General features: G+C 34.3%; 2 protein-coding genes across 2 annotated transcripts; both read left to right on the top strand.

Moving 5' to 3' along the window:
• The first annotated feature begins 796 nt into the window (after positions 1–796).
• Positions 797–7,996, top strand: LOC128185738 (carbohydrate sulfotransferase 4-like). Its single transcript, XM_052855381.1, has 5 exons — positions 797–986; positions 1,765–1,836; positions 4,804–4,890; positions 6,499–6,673; positions 7,062–7,996. The coding sequence occupies exons 1-5, from the start codon at positions 875–877 to the stop codon at positions 7,849–7,851; spliced, it is 1,236 nt and encodes a 411-aa protein (XP_052711341.1). The 5' UTR covers positions 797–874; the 3' UTR covers positions 7,852–7,996.
• Positions 7,997–12,143: 4,147 nt separating this feature from the next.
• Positions 12,144–13,330, top strand: LOC128182860 (serine-enriched protein-like). The gene is made up of 2 exons (XM_052851621.1): positions 12,144–12,434; positions 12,603–13,330. Exons 1-2 carry the CDS (start codon positions 12,356–12,358, stop codon positions 13,238–13,240), a joined length of 717 nt encoding a protein of 238 aa, XP_052707581.1. The 5' UTR covers positions 12,144–12,355; the 3' UTR covers positions 13,241–13,330.
• The last annotated feature ends 5,221 nt before the right edge of the window (positions 13,331–18,551 follow it).

Raw genomic sequence — 18,551 nt, forward strand, 5'->3', positions numbered from 1 at the left:
AACTTGTTTCGACAGCCTTATCAAACTTATCAAGCGCCTTCAAACCATTTACGGGTTGGTTTCAACAAATGTCGTCTTTTTCGTTGTTGCTTTTTTCCAATAATCTTAACTTATTTCAAAAACTTCTTTCTATATATCCTTTAAAAAAAATTGCAGAACAATGTCCATCAGCCAATACGTGTAGAAGGCTATTTTGGTGTGAGAGTATGTGTTTAGTCCCGTACGATTGTCCGTCATGGGAAACTTTTCTACAACAGCCGATTTCCAAGTTCTTTTTATCTGTTTATGTGTCGTTTACTTTGCTTTTTATTATTTTTTTAATTATCTGTTCCTAGATTTTCGATTTTATGATGACAAAAGAAAGAAAAAAGACAAAGTTTTTAAAAAATCATTGCTGGTTGGTTCCTTTATCAAATCTTGAGTTTTTTCTGTAAGAACAGTTACAATTGTTACAGTAAGGACTGCGACAATATACTATATATTGTCGTAATTGACAAATGTGTTCATTTCTGGCGGCTGCCAACCGCCCCCCCCCCCCCCCGCCCCTAATTCCCACTACTTACAATTATTTTGTCCGTTAGGCCTAGTTACGCCACTATAATTAGTTAGTTAGTAAGTGAGAAAAGAAACATAGGTCGCTTCTTATTCACAATCCGGTTGTTGCATTATATATAGCCTATAAAATTTCGAAACGACATATTGACTTTAAGCAACGATATATTGGATTTCAGAACCCATGAATTCCTTTTTAAGTGTGCTCATGTAGTAATTATGAATTTGAACAGTGGCACTAGATCACACAGTGCGCGACTGCACATGTCATTGATCCGCTACCTCTGCTTCAGTGAACAGGTTCCCGTGATTCTGTGGGGTCATGCCGTGTAGACGGGCCACCAACTTCCGTCGGTGTTCCCCCGGTAGCATCATTATCTTGGTGCTGCTAGCGATACCTTTCATGTACTATGGGAGGATTTTGTTCCCTGATGGTAAGTTTATATAAGAAAGCTATTATAGGGTCACTTTAGTTTGTCTAAAAAGTTTACTTTACCACCTTCAATTCTATTAAGAAGAATATTGGTATGTTAAACTTATATAGCCGAAATCATGCATGTTCGTAATTTAGTTCCTTTTGAGGAAAAGCTCATTTGATATAATAGTTAACGTTCGAAACTTGTTTCATAAAGATTTTACAGGCTTTTACGTATTTTAATGTCGACATCCGATATTGTATTTCAAACACCTCTAAATTTCTACCCTAAAATGCCGAAACACATACATGTATATAGAAGGTAGTTAATCAGGTTTTCGTCGAATACATATATAAATTAATTTATGCGACATTAATAATATTATTATGTAAACCATATTTTCCTATCCAAATGAGAAATAAACAAATGGTTTATCGATTTTACAGCCAAACAAACATTTTATTTCCATGGTTTTCCTTCGATCTAGCCAAATAATCAATAGTTTATTAAATAGAATTAATCAGTACTTAAAAAATAATTGGTGTTTGCGTCGCTCTTTGTGATCTTTATTTTTTTTTTTTTTGAAGAACAAATATTATTACGCTGTATAACAAAATTGAATTAAGTGCATGGAATTTGTGCTTTGTTTTGGCTCCAAAGAAAGGAATATTCAATACTCTTTCCGACTCACAATGAAAATCATAACCAATTCTTTTCAAGCAACTAAGTGCACACTTTCTTCAAGAATTAAATCCTGTCTTTCTTTGACTAAAACTGTGTATTTTACTCTCCGTAGTTCCCGATACGTACGGGACACAGCTCTCAGAGACTGGAGAGGGGAATGGTCGGAATAGATTTCAAAATGCTGGTAAGTTTACTTTGATTGAAAGTAAATACTTTTGTACCGACTGTCAGTTTTTGTTTAAAGGCTTGATTTAAAATACGCAAATAATTTCATAGTAAAGTGTGTTTTATTGTTTAGTAATCTGTATTCCGATATGTGCGGGAGAATGTTGAAGTCATTGGAAGTACAGAACGAAGTAAAGAATTAATAGAACACTGAAATATACTAAAATGTGTTGAAAACCATCAATCACTTATCAACAAAGTAATCAATAAAAATAGGAATTCCTGATTGGTAAAGCTCATCAATTGTGTTAGTCAGCTATAGCAACGCACTTCATGTTTTATTGTTTATGACAAAGTTTGACGGAGAGGAGAAAAAAATAAATCCTCATCTTTAACTGAAGTTGACGCATTAGACAAATTAATCAAATAAAATGTCCCATTTCAAAATCATTCATCCCTTGGCGTTAATTGCCTTCTGGTTTTTAAACGTAGCTTCGCATTAGTTGTTATATGATATGAATTCTGTCCGAAATAGGCTCCATATCAAATATTATTTCAACAGAGCTATGGAATTTGAAAATGTATCGCAGCCTCTGTCTCTGCCACGGGTACCTGACGTTATATATTTTTCTCGTAATACCCCTAGTAGACCTAATATTAGGAACTGTATTTTTTTTTCCATTTCAAGAAAACAGTATGACGTCAGGTGCTCGGGTTTCAAAGTACCTGTTCACGCTTTCATCCATTCGGTATCGATTTCATTTTAAGTTTGTATAAGATATTGAAGTACAGCTATTTCTGATGGGAAGAAGATATATATTGCGCCGGGTAATGACTTGCTGCTTCATTCATACATGCATTGACTTTGATGGCAGAAAAGTGACAAAGAATCAATATTTACGTATACAAGTGTGTGAAAACAAATGGTATATAATTAGAAGGTATCATACGAGGAAGACAATAATAAAACACACGGGGAAACGTTATTCATCGTCTTTATGATCTACTTCATCACCATTATATCATTAAACAATAACGATTTTAGTTGATTCAACTCATGTAGATATTGGCAACGTCCAACAAATATAGCTAGCTACCTCTATACAAGCACCTAATAACTATTTCAAACACAGTCAATTAAACATTGTTTGGATGCATATCAATGTCATGGACACCTACCATTTCAATTAATACTTCTTGCTTTCGATTTAAAATAAAATTTGCAGAGAACTTTTTTAAAAAAATCTCTCCGAGTAGAATTATATTTTCAATCTTAAACTATATCGAAATTAATTGTCCAGAGGTGAGGTGAAACAATAAGTACATGTAGATAATAAGCATTTACTTGTATAAAGAAGATAGCGCAAATTCCCACAATTTCTAACTATATTCAGTTTTGAATATTTTAACAAACGATAAGAAAAAAAAATGAATTTTAAAGTTTTGGTGGTTTCGAACCCACAACTTATAAACCCTAGCGCCTATAATATTATATAAATAGTGCCTGTTTGGGAGGGTAACAGTTGAAATTGACACCCCGAGGAAACCATTGTCAACCGACGCGAAGCGGAAAGTAGAATGGATTATCAACTGCGTCACCAATCAGATTTCAGTATTTAACATGAAAGTATAATAATATCTATTGTGTTGTGCTCTTTTTTTATCTTCTTGTGCTCTAACCACTGAGCCATTTCAGTCACAACAAACTTCATTGTTAAATGCTATATGCAACTTCAACCACGAATTTAGGGGCTTGTAGTATTTCTCTAAAACGTTCAATTGTTGGGATACAAAATGACATTTTAAAGTTTTGGTGGTTTCGAACCCACAACTTAAAAACCCTAGCGCCTATGATATTATCTATAATATATTGTCTTGTACTCTTTTTTATCTTCTTGTGCTCTAACCATTGAGCCATTTCAGTCACAACAAACTTCATTGTTAAATGTTATATGCAACTTCAACCACGAATTTAGGGACTTGTAGTATTTCTCTAAAACGTTCAATTGTTGGGATACAAAATGACATTTTTAAAGTATAGTAGGTCATTTCTCCACGTTTTTGTTGATTGAAATCTGTTTGATTTCCTTTAAATCTTATTTAGACTATGACAAAAATATGGAGCCCAGACCCACTCTTTAAAAGAAAAGGCATTGAAGTTCTAAAAATGACACTATTTGAAGGTTTTGACACGCATACGCCGGTTTAAATAAATCTATTCCAAATATTTAACATATATAAAAGTTATAAATCGATGTTATGGTAAATATACATTGTTTTCAATAATTTGGAAAGAAATAATGAGATTTGTTCATATTTTAATTTTAAAGTATCTTATCTATCCTCATATAGGCAGTTTACACGCCTTAATCACCCATCTTCTTTGTTAAAAATCTCATGCATGTTCTGTTATGTAACCCAACACGGGAAGCTAGAATCCGTGACGATGGCATACTTTAAAATGAACCAAAGGTGACAACTTTATCTCACTTTATCCATCTTATTCTCTCTCTCTTCTGAAAACAAAAATACTCGATCAAATTACATGTAGACAAAGACATTAATTCTAGCCCCCCCCCCCCCCCAAGAAAAAAATGACTAAAACCTTTTAATCAAATCTTACAAAAATTGAAAAAAAACCCGAAATTTTCTTTTCAAAATCATACTAATTTATTTTTCAATTTTTTTGACATTTCATTCATGATTTACAAATGTTATAGATAAAAATTTTTTTTATCCAGATATAAAAATCAAGTCTCTTTTCCTCTCTCTAACAGAACCACATATAGATAGGACGCTACTGTGGTCGATAAAAAGTATCACGGTTCGTTTCAGAATGATCCATGTTTGAATAGTAGTGCGAAACATTCTCTCTCTCTCTCTCTCTCTCTCTCTCTCTCTCTCTCTCTCTCTCTCTCTCTCTCTCTCACGTAAAAGCATCAACGCTACCTTCAAGCTTATTTTACTGTTTTGAAATTGATTATAGATAATCGGAGCAGGTCCTTATCCCAAGGAGAGAGTCAAGTTCACCTTGATAGAAAGCACATAGACCAAGAGAACAATCGTGGCAAAGGTAGGTACAAGGGGGGCAGTAATTACACGTATCACTCAAAGAACCATTCTGTAGCATATACGTTGTTTACATCACATGGAATGCGACGATTTAAAAGCAAATAATCATCATAATGCACATCGTTGCACTCTTCAAAACATGATTTAAAACATGTATCACATCATATGAAACACGCAGTTTATTTAGTAAACATGTATATTACATATTACATCAGGCAGCAAATACCCCCGTTAATATTCAGGCCGACAAATTCTCTGTAGTGATTCATGCTTCTGTTGAGCTAACATTGGTTTCACAAATGATGTCCCGTCTCTTGGTCTTTATTAATTGATGAGTTTTACTCAGACAGAGTCCGGACCATTCCCCTGATACTCATTGTATCCATGATGTTTTACTCAGAGTTCGGACCATTCCCCTGATACTCATTGTATCCATGATGTTTTACTCAGAGTTCGGACCATTCCCCTGATACTCATTGTATCCATGATGTTTTACTCAGAGTTCGGACTATTCCCCTGATACTCATTGTATCCATGATGTTTTACTCAGAGTCCGGACCATTCCCCGGATACTCATTGTATCCATGATGTTTTACTCAGAGTTCGGACTATTCCCCTGATACTCATTGTATCCATGATGTTTTACTCAGAGTCCGCGGACCATTCCCCTGATACTCATTGTATCCATGATGTTTTACTCAGAGTCCGGACTATTCCCCTGATACTCATTGTATCCATGATGTTTTACTCAGAGTTCGGACTATTCCCCTGATACTCATTGTATCCATGATGTTTTACTCAGACAGAGTCCGGACCATTCCCCTGATACTCATTGTATCCATGATGTTTTACTCAGAGTCCGGACCATTCCCCGGATACTCATTGTATCCATGATGTTTTACTCAGAGTTCGGACCATTCCCCTGATACTCATTGTATCCATGATGTTTTACTCAGAGTTCGGACTATTCCCCTGATACTCATTGTATCCATGATGTTTTACTCAGAGTTCGGACTATTCCACTGATACTCATTGTATCCATGATGTTTTACTCAGACAGAGTCCGGACCATTCCCCTGATACTCATTGTATCCATGATGTTTTACTCAGAGTTCGGATTATTCCCCTGATACTCATTGTATCCATGATGTTTTACTCAGAGTCCGGACCATTCCCCGGATACTCATTGTATCCATGATGTTTTACTCAGAGTCCCCCTGATACTCATTGTATCCATGATGTTTTACTCAGAGTCCAGACCATTCCCCGGATACTCATTGTATCCATGATGTTTTACTCAGAGTTCGGACCATTCCCCTGATACTCATTGTATCCATGATGTTTTACTCAGAGTCCGCGGACCATTCCCCTGATACTCATTGTATCCATGATGTTTTACTCAGAGTCCGCGGACCATTCCCCGGATACTCATTGTATCCATGATGTTTTACTCAGAGTCCGCGGACCATTCCCCTGATACTCATTGTATCCATGATGTTTTACTCAGAGTTCGGACTATTCCCCTGATACTCATTGTATCGATGATGTTTTACTCAGAGTCCGCGGACCATTCCCCTGATACTCATTGTATCCATGATGTTTTACTCAGACAGAGTCCGGACCATTCCCTTGATACTCATTGTATCCATGATGCGGAGCGGTACTACATTTACAGGAGAGGTTTTCCGTTCCTATCCGGATTCTCTGTACCTGTTTGAGCCCATGCAGTACCTGTCTGGTGACGTAGGACATAACAACATCACGTACATGAACGGAACACAAAGGTATATATTCTCCACCAACAGTTTATCTTCTAGATTCAGACAGGGGTATACTCCTACACAACAGTTTATCTTTTAGATTCACGCATATTTTCTCTAGCATCGATCACTTTGATGTAAATTATAGCAATAGAGATACGTTTTGCGTAAGAAATAAAAATTCAGATTTTTACACATGTAACAAGTAAAAGCCACACATGGAAATTCCACGATATTTTTCAAAAAGGCCATTTTATTGTCCAAAGCAGATAGTTTAATAAATTAACAAAGAACAAAGTTTCTTCACGAGTCGAACTTAATTTTCTTTAGAAATTGGCTCAAAGTGAATTGTCAAGTGCATATATTCGAATGTTTATGATTACAAAAGATTGTTTATGTTTTTATCTGCTAGGTTCTACGATAGAACCAGCTTACACGATCTACACGCTTTGGCCATCAGAAACCTGCTGCTGTGTAGATTCCACGACGTGCCTGCTGGCGTTTTCAAAAGCAGTCACTTCCTTTACCATAATCATTTAAAAAACTTCTACAACTGTGTACTGGGGGTTCGCGGGAACGACACTTTGCTAGGGAAAAAGTGTATACCTATGCTTACACAGAAATGTGAACGCGCAACTTCCTTTGCGATCAAGTTGATTACCGTACGAATGGAGGCCATTGCGCAAGTAATGAAACTGTTACCAGAAATGTATGTCATACATTTGGTGAGGGACCCCAGACCAGCTTTATTTTCACAGATGAAAGTTGGTCAAGTGGCTGAGAGTAATTTAGCAAATGCGAGTGAATTGCATTGTTCGGACCTACTCAGTGACTTAGCAGTGACGAAACAAGAAAGTTGTTTCCGACAAAATTTCCATCGCCAAAGATACGAGGACCTTGTACGTGACCCTCTGGACCAATTCGAGGGATTGTTTGAATTCGTAAATTTGAAATTCCACCCAAATGTTCAGGGCAAAATAAAGCAAATCGCAATGAGGAAGGGAGTGGTGAGGAAATGCCTGTACTGTTCTGACAAAGGGGACGCAATGGCGGCGTCTCTAGTTTGGAGGAAATCAGCACACTTTTCACATGTCACCGAAATACAAAAACATTGTGATAAGGTTATGAATGAATTGGGTTATATTTCTGCAAATTCATCGGCAGACCTGAAAAACATTAATTTTTCTTTAACAAAATTTTAACAGAGAGAGAGAGAGAGAGAGAGAGAGAGAGAGAGAGAGATTAGAAAATAGCAATCTTATAAGCTCCAAAAAAATTTCATTGTCGTTAAATCAATGATATATATTACAATCACTATGCTTGTAAATTAGAAATCATTAAAATGACTTTTTTCTGACTTGTTTTGTCAACTGACAACTTTCATTGACTACAAATGTAGTTGTTGTAAGATATCGTGTCGACTGCTATATATTACATGTATTATTGTAATAATATTAGATCAAACTGACATCGTCCAAAATATTCGCTTATCATGGACTGAACTGAGGCACAAAGCCGCTTTAACGATTTGATAATATCACACATGTAAAACACCAAATACATAATGTCTAAACAGCATATTGCATGATGTAACACGAACACAATAACCTTGAGGATCAACCTCCATGTACGTTTGTTTACGTTCAATTCAATTCAATTCTTTATTCACTCAAGACCAGTTCACTGGTATTTGAGGTTCAAAATCAGTATATACAAATGTACACGAATACAGTCAAGGATCACATGTACAGTAGGAGTAATAATGACAAAAAAAGGTTAAAATCACAATACAATAGGTTGTTAAAGTTGGTTTCTGGAAGAACAGACTTAGAAGATTTTCTTAATAAATATTGACAACTTTTTAGTTTTTCTACATTAAAAGTATTCATGAGCTCGTTAAATTTTATAATATTTGGGTTTTCATAATATCTCTTGGGTAACAACCTTTTTCTGTCGTTTACAAAATGTGTACATTCTAAAATATGATGAAATTCATCCCCAATACTATTAGAATCACACATTGTACATTTTCTTAAATGTTTTTCAATATTATGCCATCTACCTGTTTCAATGGGGAATCGATGATTACATGTTCGTAATTTTGTGAACGTGATCCGTAGATCTGTAGGTAAAATCAACAAGTACTTTCCTAAATTGAGATTTGTTTTAAAAATTCTATAATTAATACATTTTGGTGAGTTATCTACTACACTTCTCCAATCTTGTACAAATTGATTTTGTAATATTTCCGTAACTATTGACTTAAGCCAGTTATAACTACATATTGTTTGATTTTCCCATATATAAGACAACCCGCACGAGTTGAGTATATCATGTATACATTTTATCCATGGATGTATAAAAGATCCATTTTTGTAACATCTATAAAAATAACAATAAATTACATTAGTGAGTTAACAATCGTGGGCTGTCAAAACTTTTGCCCAGTACATTAGATAATGATTTTTTTTCGTGAAAGTTAATCATTCAACCATTTGTGTTGAAAGTAAAACCCCAACTCTTTTTTTTTAACAACACCTACCGGCACTGATAACTTCATGTTATAATTCTCTCTCTGTCTCTCTCTCTCTCTCTCTCTCTCTCTCTCTCTCTCTCTCTCTTATTAATGAAGTGTTTAAGTGAAATGAGTGGTTTGTGTGTATACCTTTATCCAAATACAATAAGCGAGATACTTATATTAATTAAGTGCGAATAGAATGCAAATAAAGCACGCGGTTAAAGAAAATAGAGAATTCATTGAGTTCTATAAATACAGACATTTCAAATATTCTTCAGAAATGAAAGATTTAAGGAGCTGCTGTGAATAGATACAATTTAAAAAACACCACATATGCAATTACTTATAAACTCTTAATATTACATTCTGTAAAAGAAAACTCTACAGAATTTATTGATTTGTTAAAAGAAAGATGTAAATATAAAGAGAAAAATCTTTGTTTGATGATTCGTGCGAGTCGATCATTGAAGAAAAATTTCAAGAAAACTCACCGAATACTCTCTTATATATATACCTGAATTATATTCATTAACTTTAGCCTATACAAACTACAGAAACTAGACTTACTTAGCTAACCAGAGAACAGGTAACTTTATAATTAACTAAAACACCTTTCTCAATTGCTGCACGAGCAGAAGCGACAAGATATTCATGCGACCGAAAAAATATACATGTATATGGTTCGTAAATGGTTGCAAAAATAATCGCATATGAAAAAGTACTCCTACGAGACTCTCGCGATTTAGAGCGACCGTTGTACGATGTAAACACGTTGAATCTTGCAATATATTTTGCTTTTATATGCGACTGTTGTACAATAAAAGCGAGTCATTTAATATAATGCGATAGGATTACACAACAGACCAGATGATCGGACGATTGAACGTGCGCCAATGCGACGGGACAAGCGGCGCTCGTCCGATCATGCGTTTCATCGTACAAGTCAGAGGGGGTATATATACCGCCCGTTTCCGACCCTCTTCAGTAGAAATAGTTGAATGCAAGAGTAGATACGCCCAAGAAGATGACAAAAGCACGGCCAAAATCAAGGTCAATTGTGTCCTAAAACAGACAGTGTCGCCGGAAGCAATATATATAATATCTAAACACGACCTTCAAATTAAACTTAATACTCAGTAATACATGTACAAATGTATACAGATTTGTGCAAGATCATAATGACGATTTTTTTTATTTGATATCTACGACTGCGACTAATTAACATAAATAAATAGGTTAGCTCTCTCTCCCCTTTTTTGTCTGTCTGCCAGTCTATCTATTTGCCTGTCTGTCTGTCTGTCTGTCTGTCTGTCTCTCTTTCCAGTGACTGAAGTATTTATGATATCAAAAAAAGAAACGTTTTAACAAGAGCTCGGACTTCGGGAGGTATATGTCAAACTCCATTTTGGTTAACTGTCAAGTCATTGGCTAATAGATATGAATACATTGATCACATCGAAACTTGTCCGACATTATCCAAGGATGTGTATTACAGTTGAAACAGCGTCAATTTCACACAATAGAGCAGACTTTTGAGGGGAAAAAACTTTGCGTATATATAGGATCTCTCATGATTTGCGATGGTATATGATTTTTATCCAACGAGTTGTGTGTTTTCTATCCCCCAGCCTTGGCGAGGGGATAGAAAACACACAACGAGTTGGATAAAAATCATATACCATCGCAAATCATGAGAGATTCTTTTTATCACATGTTTTACCAAGTATTTTGTTAATCCCTACTTTTTCTGTAAAAATTGTGATTGTGAGCCGCACAACACATTATTTACAACACGTCAACAACGTTACGCATGGAAAAAAAGTTCCTTGAAGTTTAACAAACAGACATTCATTTTCGAACATTTTTTTTATGAATTCTTGACAAATAACTGAAGCAACATTAAATGTTTCAAATTTATATCTCAACACCCCTCAACTGAATTAATTATTTACTTTTTCATTCTACGTCAATCAACCGTCTAAACCTACGTAATGATTAACTATGACGTCACGTGGCGTAAGAACACACAGTGGAATATCAAAAATTTATCCCATGAGTGATATCCACCGTATATTGGGATAAACATGTGATAAATAGACTATAGACAATCTATGAATATTGGTGAGCTTCTGTCAGAAACTCGGGTGCTAATATTTGAGGACTTGTTTTATAAACAAACTATACTCTGTCCAAAATTTATATTTTGCTGAATTATTCGTTATGATAATACCACTGGATTTAAACATTTAGAAATATGAAAAAAAATTCTCCTCCCCCCCCTCGCTTATCAGGGTTGAATATAGGAGTCTACAGGGATTTGCATTGAATAGTACCCGGACGAATAATGATAAAAATTATGCAAGGTATTCTGAGTGACTTCTGAATAAAAAAAATATCAACATTTCCCATTATAAATCTCCGTAAAATATCGTCTCTGTTTTCGTTCCTGTTATTTTTTTTTCCGAGTGAAAAATGTTCATGTCTTGGATATTTTCTTTTCATCCATTTCAATTTTTTCTTTTAATTCTTTCATATATACGTGTATCTTTATTGAAATAGTCCAAACCCTCCGGAAACAATAACTTGGAACCGACTATAGATACTTACATGTACATCCTAAGCTTTTGTTTTAATGACTCTAAATTCTCTAGTTTTGTAGTTTTTAACCTTAACCAATTGTTGATCCTATTTCATCATTGGAATATCAAATACCAATGTCAGAAATTCACCTCATGGCCGCTGGAATTATCAATGTTATCGATGTCAAACAGAAATCAATCCTATTATAACCTAACAATTAAATCATCATTATCATTAGCAAAATAACGGCCATATTATTACTGGCGATATAGAATTGGTGTACCGTTTTAATCGATCTCTTCTTGTCAATTTAAAAATGAACGATGGCAGACTATAATTATAACGCCACCTCAAAATTAGTTTCAATTAGCAAAACAGTCATTAGCAGACTAACGGTCAGGGAAGCCCTGACACAGGTGTGACACCGTCCACAGGTAACGGTATAATGGCCGTCGTCTCTGACTCAATGTCAGCAGTCTGAGACTGACAATTAGTGAAGATTTGGACACGTCGGGGGTATAAGATGGGGTGTAACCGTCACACACACCAACTTCTATAAGTCTCTGTTGTACTACACATCAACATTTATACCTGATCAACACCTGAACATGGATATGTGCAGCTCCCAGTTACCTTTGGTGGACAATGAGGTCCTGAATCTGTCTGACTTTGGTTATGACAATGAATGTACGTAAAGGATTTCATTTTTTAAAAGTTTTGCTAAGATTACTATTTTATTCCTTGGTCAATATACGCAGCTTTTTTTGTTCAAAAAGTACACTTGCTATACAGCCTTTGCAAAAGTGAATATTAATTTATGTGATAAATAACTGTTGAATGCTTTACTTTTCTCAGGCTGTTCCTCCGGTTATGACTCGGCGACTGAACAATCGGGCTCTGACAGGGAGCTGGATACATCCAACTCAGACAACAGGTCATCTACTGCTGAACCGGAAGAGATGAAATACAGAAGCACGCAAGAACTCTGTAACACCCTCCAATACATCATCTCACTTCCGCACCTCTGTGACGTCAAGTTTCTCGTCGGAGAAAAACGAGTTCCGGTTTACGGAATGAAGGCAGTTCTGGCCACAAGAAGTCGAATCTTCTACAGCCTTATTCTTGAAGCTCAGCGACAGTCTCCAATGTCAAAGAAGTCGAAAAAGGAGAACAAACAGAACCCATCCGCAAGCAACCACATTGTCATCGAAATAAACAAGTATAAGCTCGAGGATTTCCGGGAGATCGTGACCTTTGTGCACTGTGGGAAAGTCAACATTAACGCTTCAAACGTCACCGGACTTTATTGTGGAGCCACTGAGTTTAGTCTTTCTGACCTGAAGATAGCTTGTCGAGACTTTACAACCAAGTCAATTAGGAAAGGCCACACGTCAGCAATCTTGAAATCAGCGAAATTCTACCTCGGTTTCCATGGTGCTGCAACCAAGTTTGTGGAGAAGATTCACGGATATCAAAAGTCCGTCAAAGGCTGAAACAGAATAAAGCTCCGCCCAAGAGCTTTTTATACAGTTGAAGATGGAGATCCGTGAATCATCAAATGAATCCTGATGGACATCATCACAGAGGCCCAATCTACGCCACGTTTACGCCAGACCACGAGAAACAGAAGAATTGAAGCAGAAGACAACAGCACATCATGTCAGAATCAAAAAACCCATGAAGATGTCACTTAACCACGTGTATGATAAACTCATTATACCGTCCATGATGTTTGTGGCACAAGTCTTAATATCAAATCAATATTTTGTGAAACCAAGATAGATGTAATATATAGGGATGCATACATGTTTATAATTATGAACACATTAAATTTCAGTGTTTGTAGAAATTAAAAATGAATTTAACGAATAAATACGCAAAAATTTCTATTCGGGCTTTTACGTTCAATTTTAATAGGGTTGAATAGTAAAAAATAATAAATTTTGAGACGACCCTTTAGGAAATTCGGATGGAAAAGTATATTTTTTTAAATCTCAGAATAATTGATGTTGTAGCTAGCTTCTTGCAACTTTTTTTGTCAAAATATCTAGAGTAGAAATAATTATATAGACTCGGCTCGTGAAATAAAATATTTTGTGTTTAGAGGGGTATTATAGCATCTACATGCATGAGAAGCAAAACAACACATGAGCAACATTTACTTCTCAAGTGAGAGGGATATAATTATGTGTGTATATTGACAAAATGAATAATCACAATATTCATGTACATGGTTGAAATAAAATAAAATATTTACATTCTACTGTGTTTTTCCATTAAATTCTGTGATCTTCAAATGCCTCTAAATGCAACAAGTAGTCAAAGGTCAAATTTACGAGTTTTATGACGTCACAAACGTTGAGCGCTGTAAACGGCAACGTCACAAACGAAAATCAAAGTTCACGCTTGTGGCTGTTACTGTGGCTCTTCCATTAATATTAACTTACCCTTAGGATAAGATAGGAATTTTAAGGTATGAATCACATTTGCAGACAAGGCAAGAAGTTAAAAAATGTAAATATAAGCATTAAATTATGATTTTTTGAAGTATAAACTCTCATAACTGCAGCGGTGTGTGCAAACACATTTTCAAAACGCGCTTACGCGCGTTACACAATTTGTATGCACACATCGCTGCAGTTATGAGAGTGTATATTTCAAAAAATCATGATTCAATGCTATATTAAAACTATGATTGCTGTATTCAACGCTATTTTGCGATGTAAAAAAACGTACTAATAGTTTGTAAGTAGGATGAGTTGAGCAAAAGAAAACCTTTTGACAAATGCAGGCATGACAGCAATTTTTAGAGACAAAATTAAGAGCTATTAAAACATTTATGACGTTGACAACATAATTGATTCCCTCAGAACTTTCTCTAATGAATAAATGTTAACAATTTCAATGTATAAACATTAAAAACATTACCCTTTCGAGGGCCCTTTAAATCAACATCCGTTTTTATCAGCGTCTCTTCTTTTATAGTCTCCAATGCATTAGCCCACTACCAGACCACCCAGACCTAGCTGTGTTAATTATCTGCAAATAAAGTTGAGTAAAATAAAAAGTAATTATTCGTACCATGACAAAAATTATCAATTGATATCAACAAATTTTCCCAAAAACCGTACAGTTTGGGGTATTAGAAATAATATGCAATAAACATTTTCAAAGTTTTAAATAAACCTTTTTAAATGTCTTGAGTTTCGTAGCTCTACTCTTCATAGTCATAACATCAGTTGTTCAAGGTTCAAGTGAGCTTGGTTATTACATGATGCCAGTCGACTCTCCGCATGTCTGTTTGTCTGTACTTTTTCATATTTTTGACTTCTAAAGAACCCCTGGGACAAATTCACCTAAATTTGGTAAAAGGCATCTCTACGGGAGAAAATTTTGAACTGTTTAAATAAAGGAAAATTTAAGAAAAATCCCTAAAAATGTTACACTTTGATTGAGATTTTCTTAATTGTGAAAATGATACAAATTGCTTAACTCTTTTAAAAACGAAATACAGTTTATGAATGGCAGTGACACTAAACAGACACAGTTCAGTTCAGTTCTTAATTAACTTTAAGCTATATAGCTTATCTGTACAATGAATATAAACAATATACACGTACAGATAAGTTAACAGGAGAATGTAGCAGAAGTGTACATATGGTATCAACATCTAATTTGCATTAAGTAAATCTTGTCTTATTTTCAAACTAAAGTGAATAAATTTACCCAGATAACATAGTTCTTTTATATTTTCAACATTAAAAAGCATTAAGTTTTCATTCCCAATTTTTATAAATATTCCAGTTCGAATTTCCTCTATCAGTTTTCAAATTCCTACCCTTTTTTATTCAATTTAACAAAAAACTGAATGATGATAATACTAAAACATTTATAACATTAACTGGGTATATTAACCTTACTCCGCAGGTATAAAACTTACATGAAGTCAATGATCAAAATTTTGAGATATGGTGTCTTTTATCGTTTTTAAGCATTTTTCAATATTTCCATAGTGTGACGATTCTCTAAGCAAAAAATTCATAAAAAAACCCAACATAAAATATGCAAAATTATGTTGACTAACATATAAAATCTTAACTTTGAATATTACAGTACTACCAATAATTTTTCAGTGAAAAACGAAATCTGAAAATTTTAGCCTGAATTTCCTCTGCTTTGCTAAAAGTCCAACTTTGTTTGAGCCTAATTGCATAATGTAGTAAAAATATATAATGGTATGTCAATAAATATTCATTTCATAAATACTTAAGTGTTTGGAACAAATTTTACTCATGACATTGAACTTTATAACAATCCGAATTTGAGAACTCCAACCCTGAGTAAACAATATCTTTAAGACCACTGCATCAGATATGCAAATTTCTATACTGCTATATTAAAATAATAGACTCAAATTTTTGGGATTTAATACCGATAAATCGGAAGAGTAACGTCTTTTGTTTTATATATTTTAAACATCATTGGTACGTGAAGATTACCAATTTGTTTTTAATTTTTCTCAATCAAGCTTCGCTAATTAATAATCAACGAAAATTCATTAAAAAAAATCCGGAAATCATCTGATTTTTTTGGATTTTACAATCTTGCGCATGCGCATTACATTCACGCTAAATCAAGGGAGGCTCTTTATTTTATGTTTCCACAATATCACATTGGATAAACTCAGAAACGATAAAACAAATGCGTATAAATTTTCATTGGAAATTGTTTTGTGTTCATCAAAGAAAATACGGGAGATAACTCTTACACAGTGCATTTACAAAAAAAAAAAAATCCCGAGAGTTTCGAATGTCAACATGGTGTGTAAAAACGTTGTTGAAAAAATGTTGAATTCTGCAATTATAGAATTAAACTTTTCGAAGAAAGGTATTTACAGCTTCAACGTGGTTTGTTGAACATTTTGACTGTTATTTTCAATGCAACTTTATTTATGTTCTCCAAAATCGTTTTGGAGCGATTCTGCAATTTTCTGCTACATTATTAATATGGGACGCATTTTATCTGTGGTGAAGGCCTTTCCCGAGACACAGTTAGATTATTCCAACTCAGCAGAGTGTAGTGAAATTAATAGCATTATTGTAGGCTTAAAGCTTGGTTATACAAAATGTCAACAATATACGGTTTGCCGATGTATCTTTTTCATAAATGTCCGATATGCAATGCCAACCCGTGCACGCACGGGTCAAAGTCTAGTTTATACCAAAGCCTGTAAGCAGAGTGAAAATTCTAAATTCTTGTTAATACAATGACACCAATCAAATACTGGGGCTTGGACACGATTTGAGATTTTTAAAAAAAATCATTTATATGTATAAAATGGTTTGCTGGTGCATTTTAAATGATTGACCAAAATATTGAATGTTAAAGTCAAGTTACAGGCGAGATACAGAGGTAAGAATTATTGATTGTTATGTAAACAAAGGTCGAGTCTTATAGTTTACAAAAAATGTAATGTAGAGAATTGCCATTTCTTAGAAAAAATGACATGTAAAAACAATTTAAACTAATTCAATACGTTCATAAATACTATTATCAGCAAAAAAAAAGATACATTTGATTGAAACTTACACCAACATACGATATGTAAAAAATGACAATATTCGAGCTTTGTTTACAAAACAAAGAATTATGAACTCTGTATCTTGCTTATAACTTGATATTTGACTTTCAAATTTTGACATAACATTATAATCTTCTTTATTTATCAGTATAAACATTGCAAAGGGAAAATAAAATTTGAAAATTTTATGTCAAATCGTGTCCAAGTCCCTTGAATATTCAACATAAAGCTATATAGGGAATTTGTATAAAAATCTTCTCAAGAACTAAAGTGCTACACTCTATGACATTACACTGCAAGCATCTTCAGATAGATTCTGATTTTTTAAAACAATGACCTCAAGACCAATACTGGGTCCATAAGAGGGGCCCAAAGTTTAACATGGAAATATTTGTGGGAAATGTTTTAATCTTCTTCTCAAGAACTACAAAGCTACAGTTTGTGAAATTTCTATGCAAGCACCCTCAAATGGTGTAAATTCTTAATTGTTAAAACAATGGCCCTTGGACAAATACTTGGGCCCCAACATAGGTTCAAATTTCAACATAGATGTACACGTATATAAAATAGATAGTGTAGCTTCTAAATTACCCGGTATTAAAGCCATTGTTCAGGTGAGCGATGTGGTCCATGAGCATCTTGCTTTTAAGAAACATAGAGTTATATCATTTCTGTATTCTTTGTGGATTTGAGGAAAGGCCGGAAGTTTAGGGCAATCGTAAAAATTGGGACAGGTATATACTGCAGTTCCTCAACACCAACTATAACGTGTTCGATGCTTGGTAGGAATACAGTTATTATTTAAAATAACAAAGTAAGAACGATTCCATTTTGGTGTAAATTAATGAATTCCCAGAATTCTAAATTATCTTCAAACCTTTTTCGGGTACTCAAAAAATATAAGAATCCATGGTGTGAATCTGTAAAGAATATTTTAGATGATTGTGGATTGTCCTATTTATGGCATGAACATTCTATAAATATTCCTTGGTTAAAAATGAAAGTTCGCAACATATTAATAGATCATTTCAAACAATCATGGTACAGTTGTGTACAAAATTCACCAAATAGTATGAATTACAGACTGTTTAAAAATTCATTGGCTTTCGGAAAGTATGTTTTGAATTTGCCAACAGAACCATGGAAAAATGTTGTTTTCTTTTAGAACTGGTAATGCAAAATTACCTATTGAGACAGGAAGATACTTCAATATTTCAAGAGAG

Source organism: Crassostrea angulata, chromosome 5, assembly GCF_025612915.1.
Source record: "Crassostrea angulata isolate pt1a10 chromosome 5, ASM2561291v2, whole genome shotgun sequence".
NCBI classification, from domain to species: domain Eukaryota; kingdom Metazoa; phylum Mollusca; class Bivalvia; order Ostreida; family Ostreidae; genus Magallana; species Magallana angulata.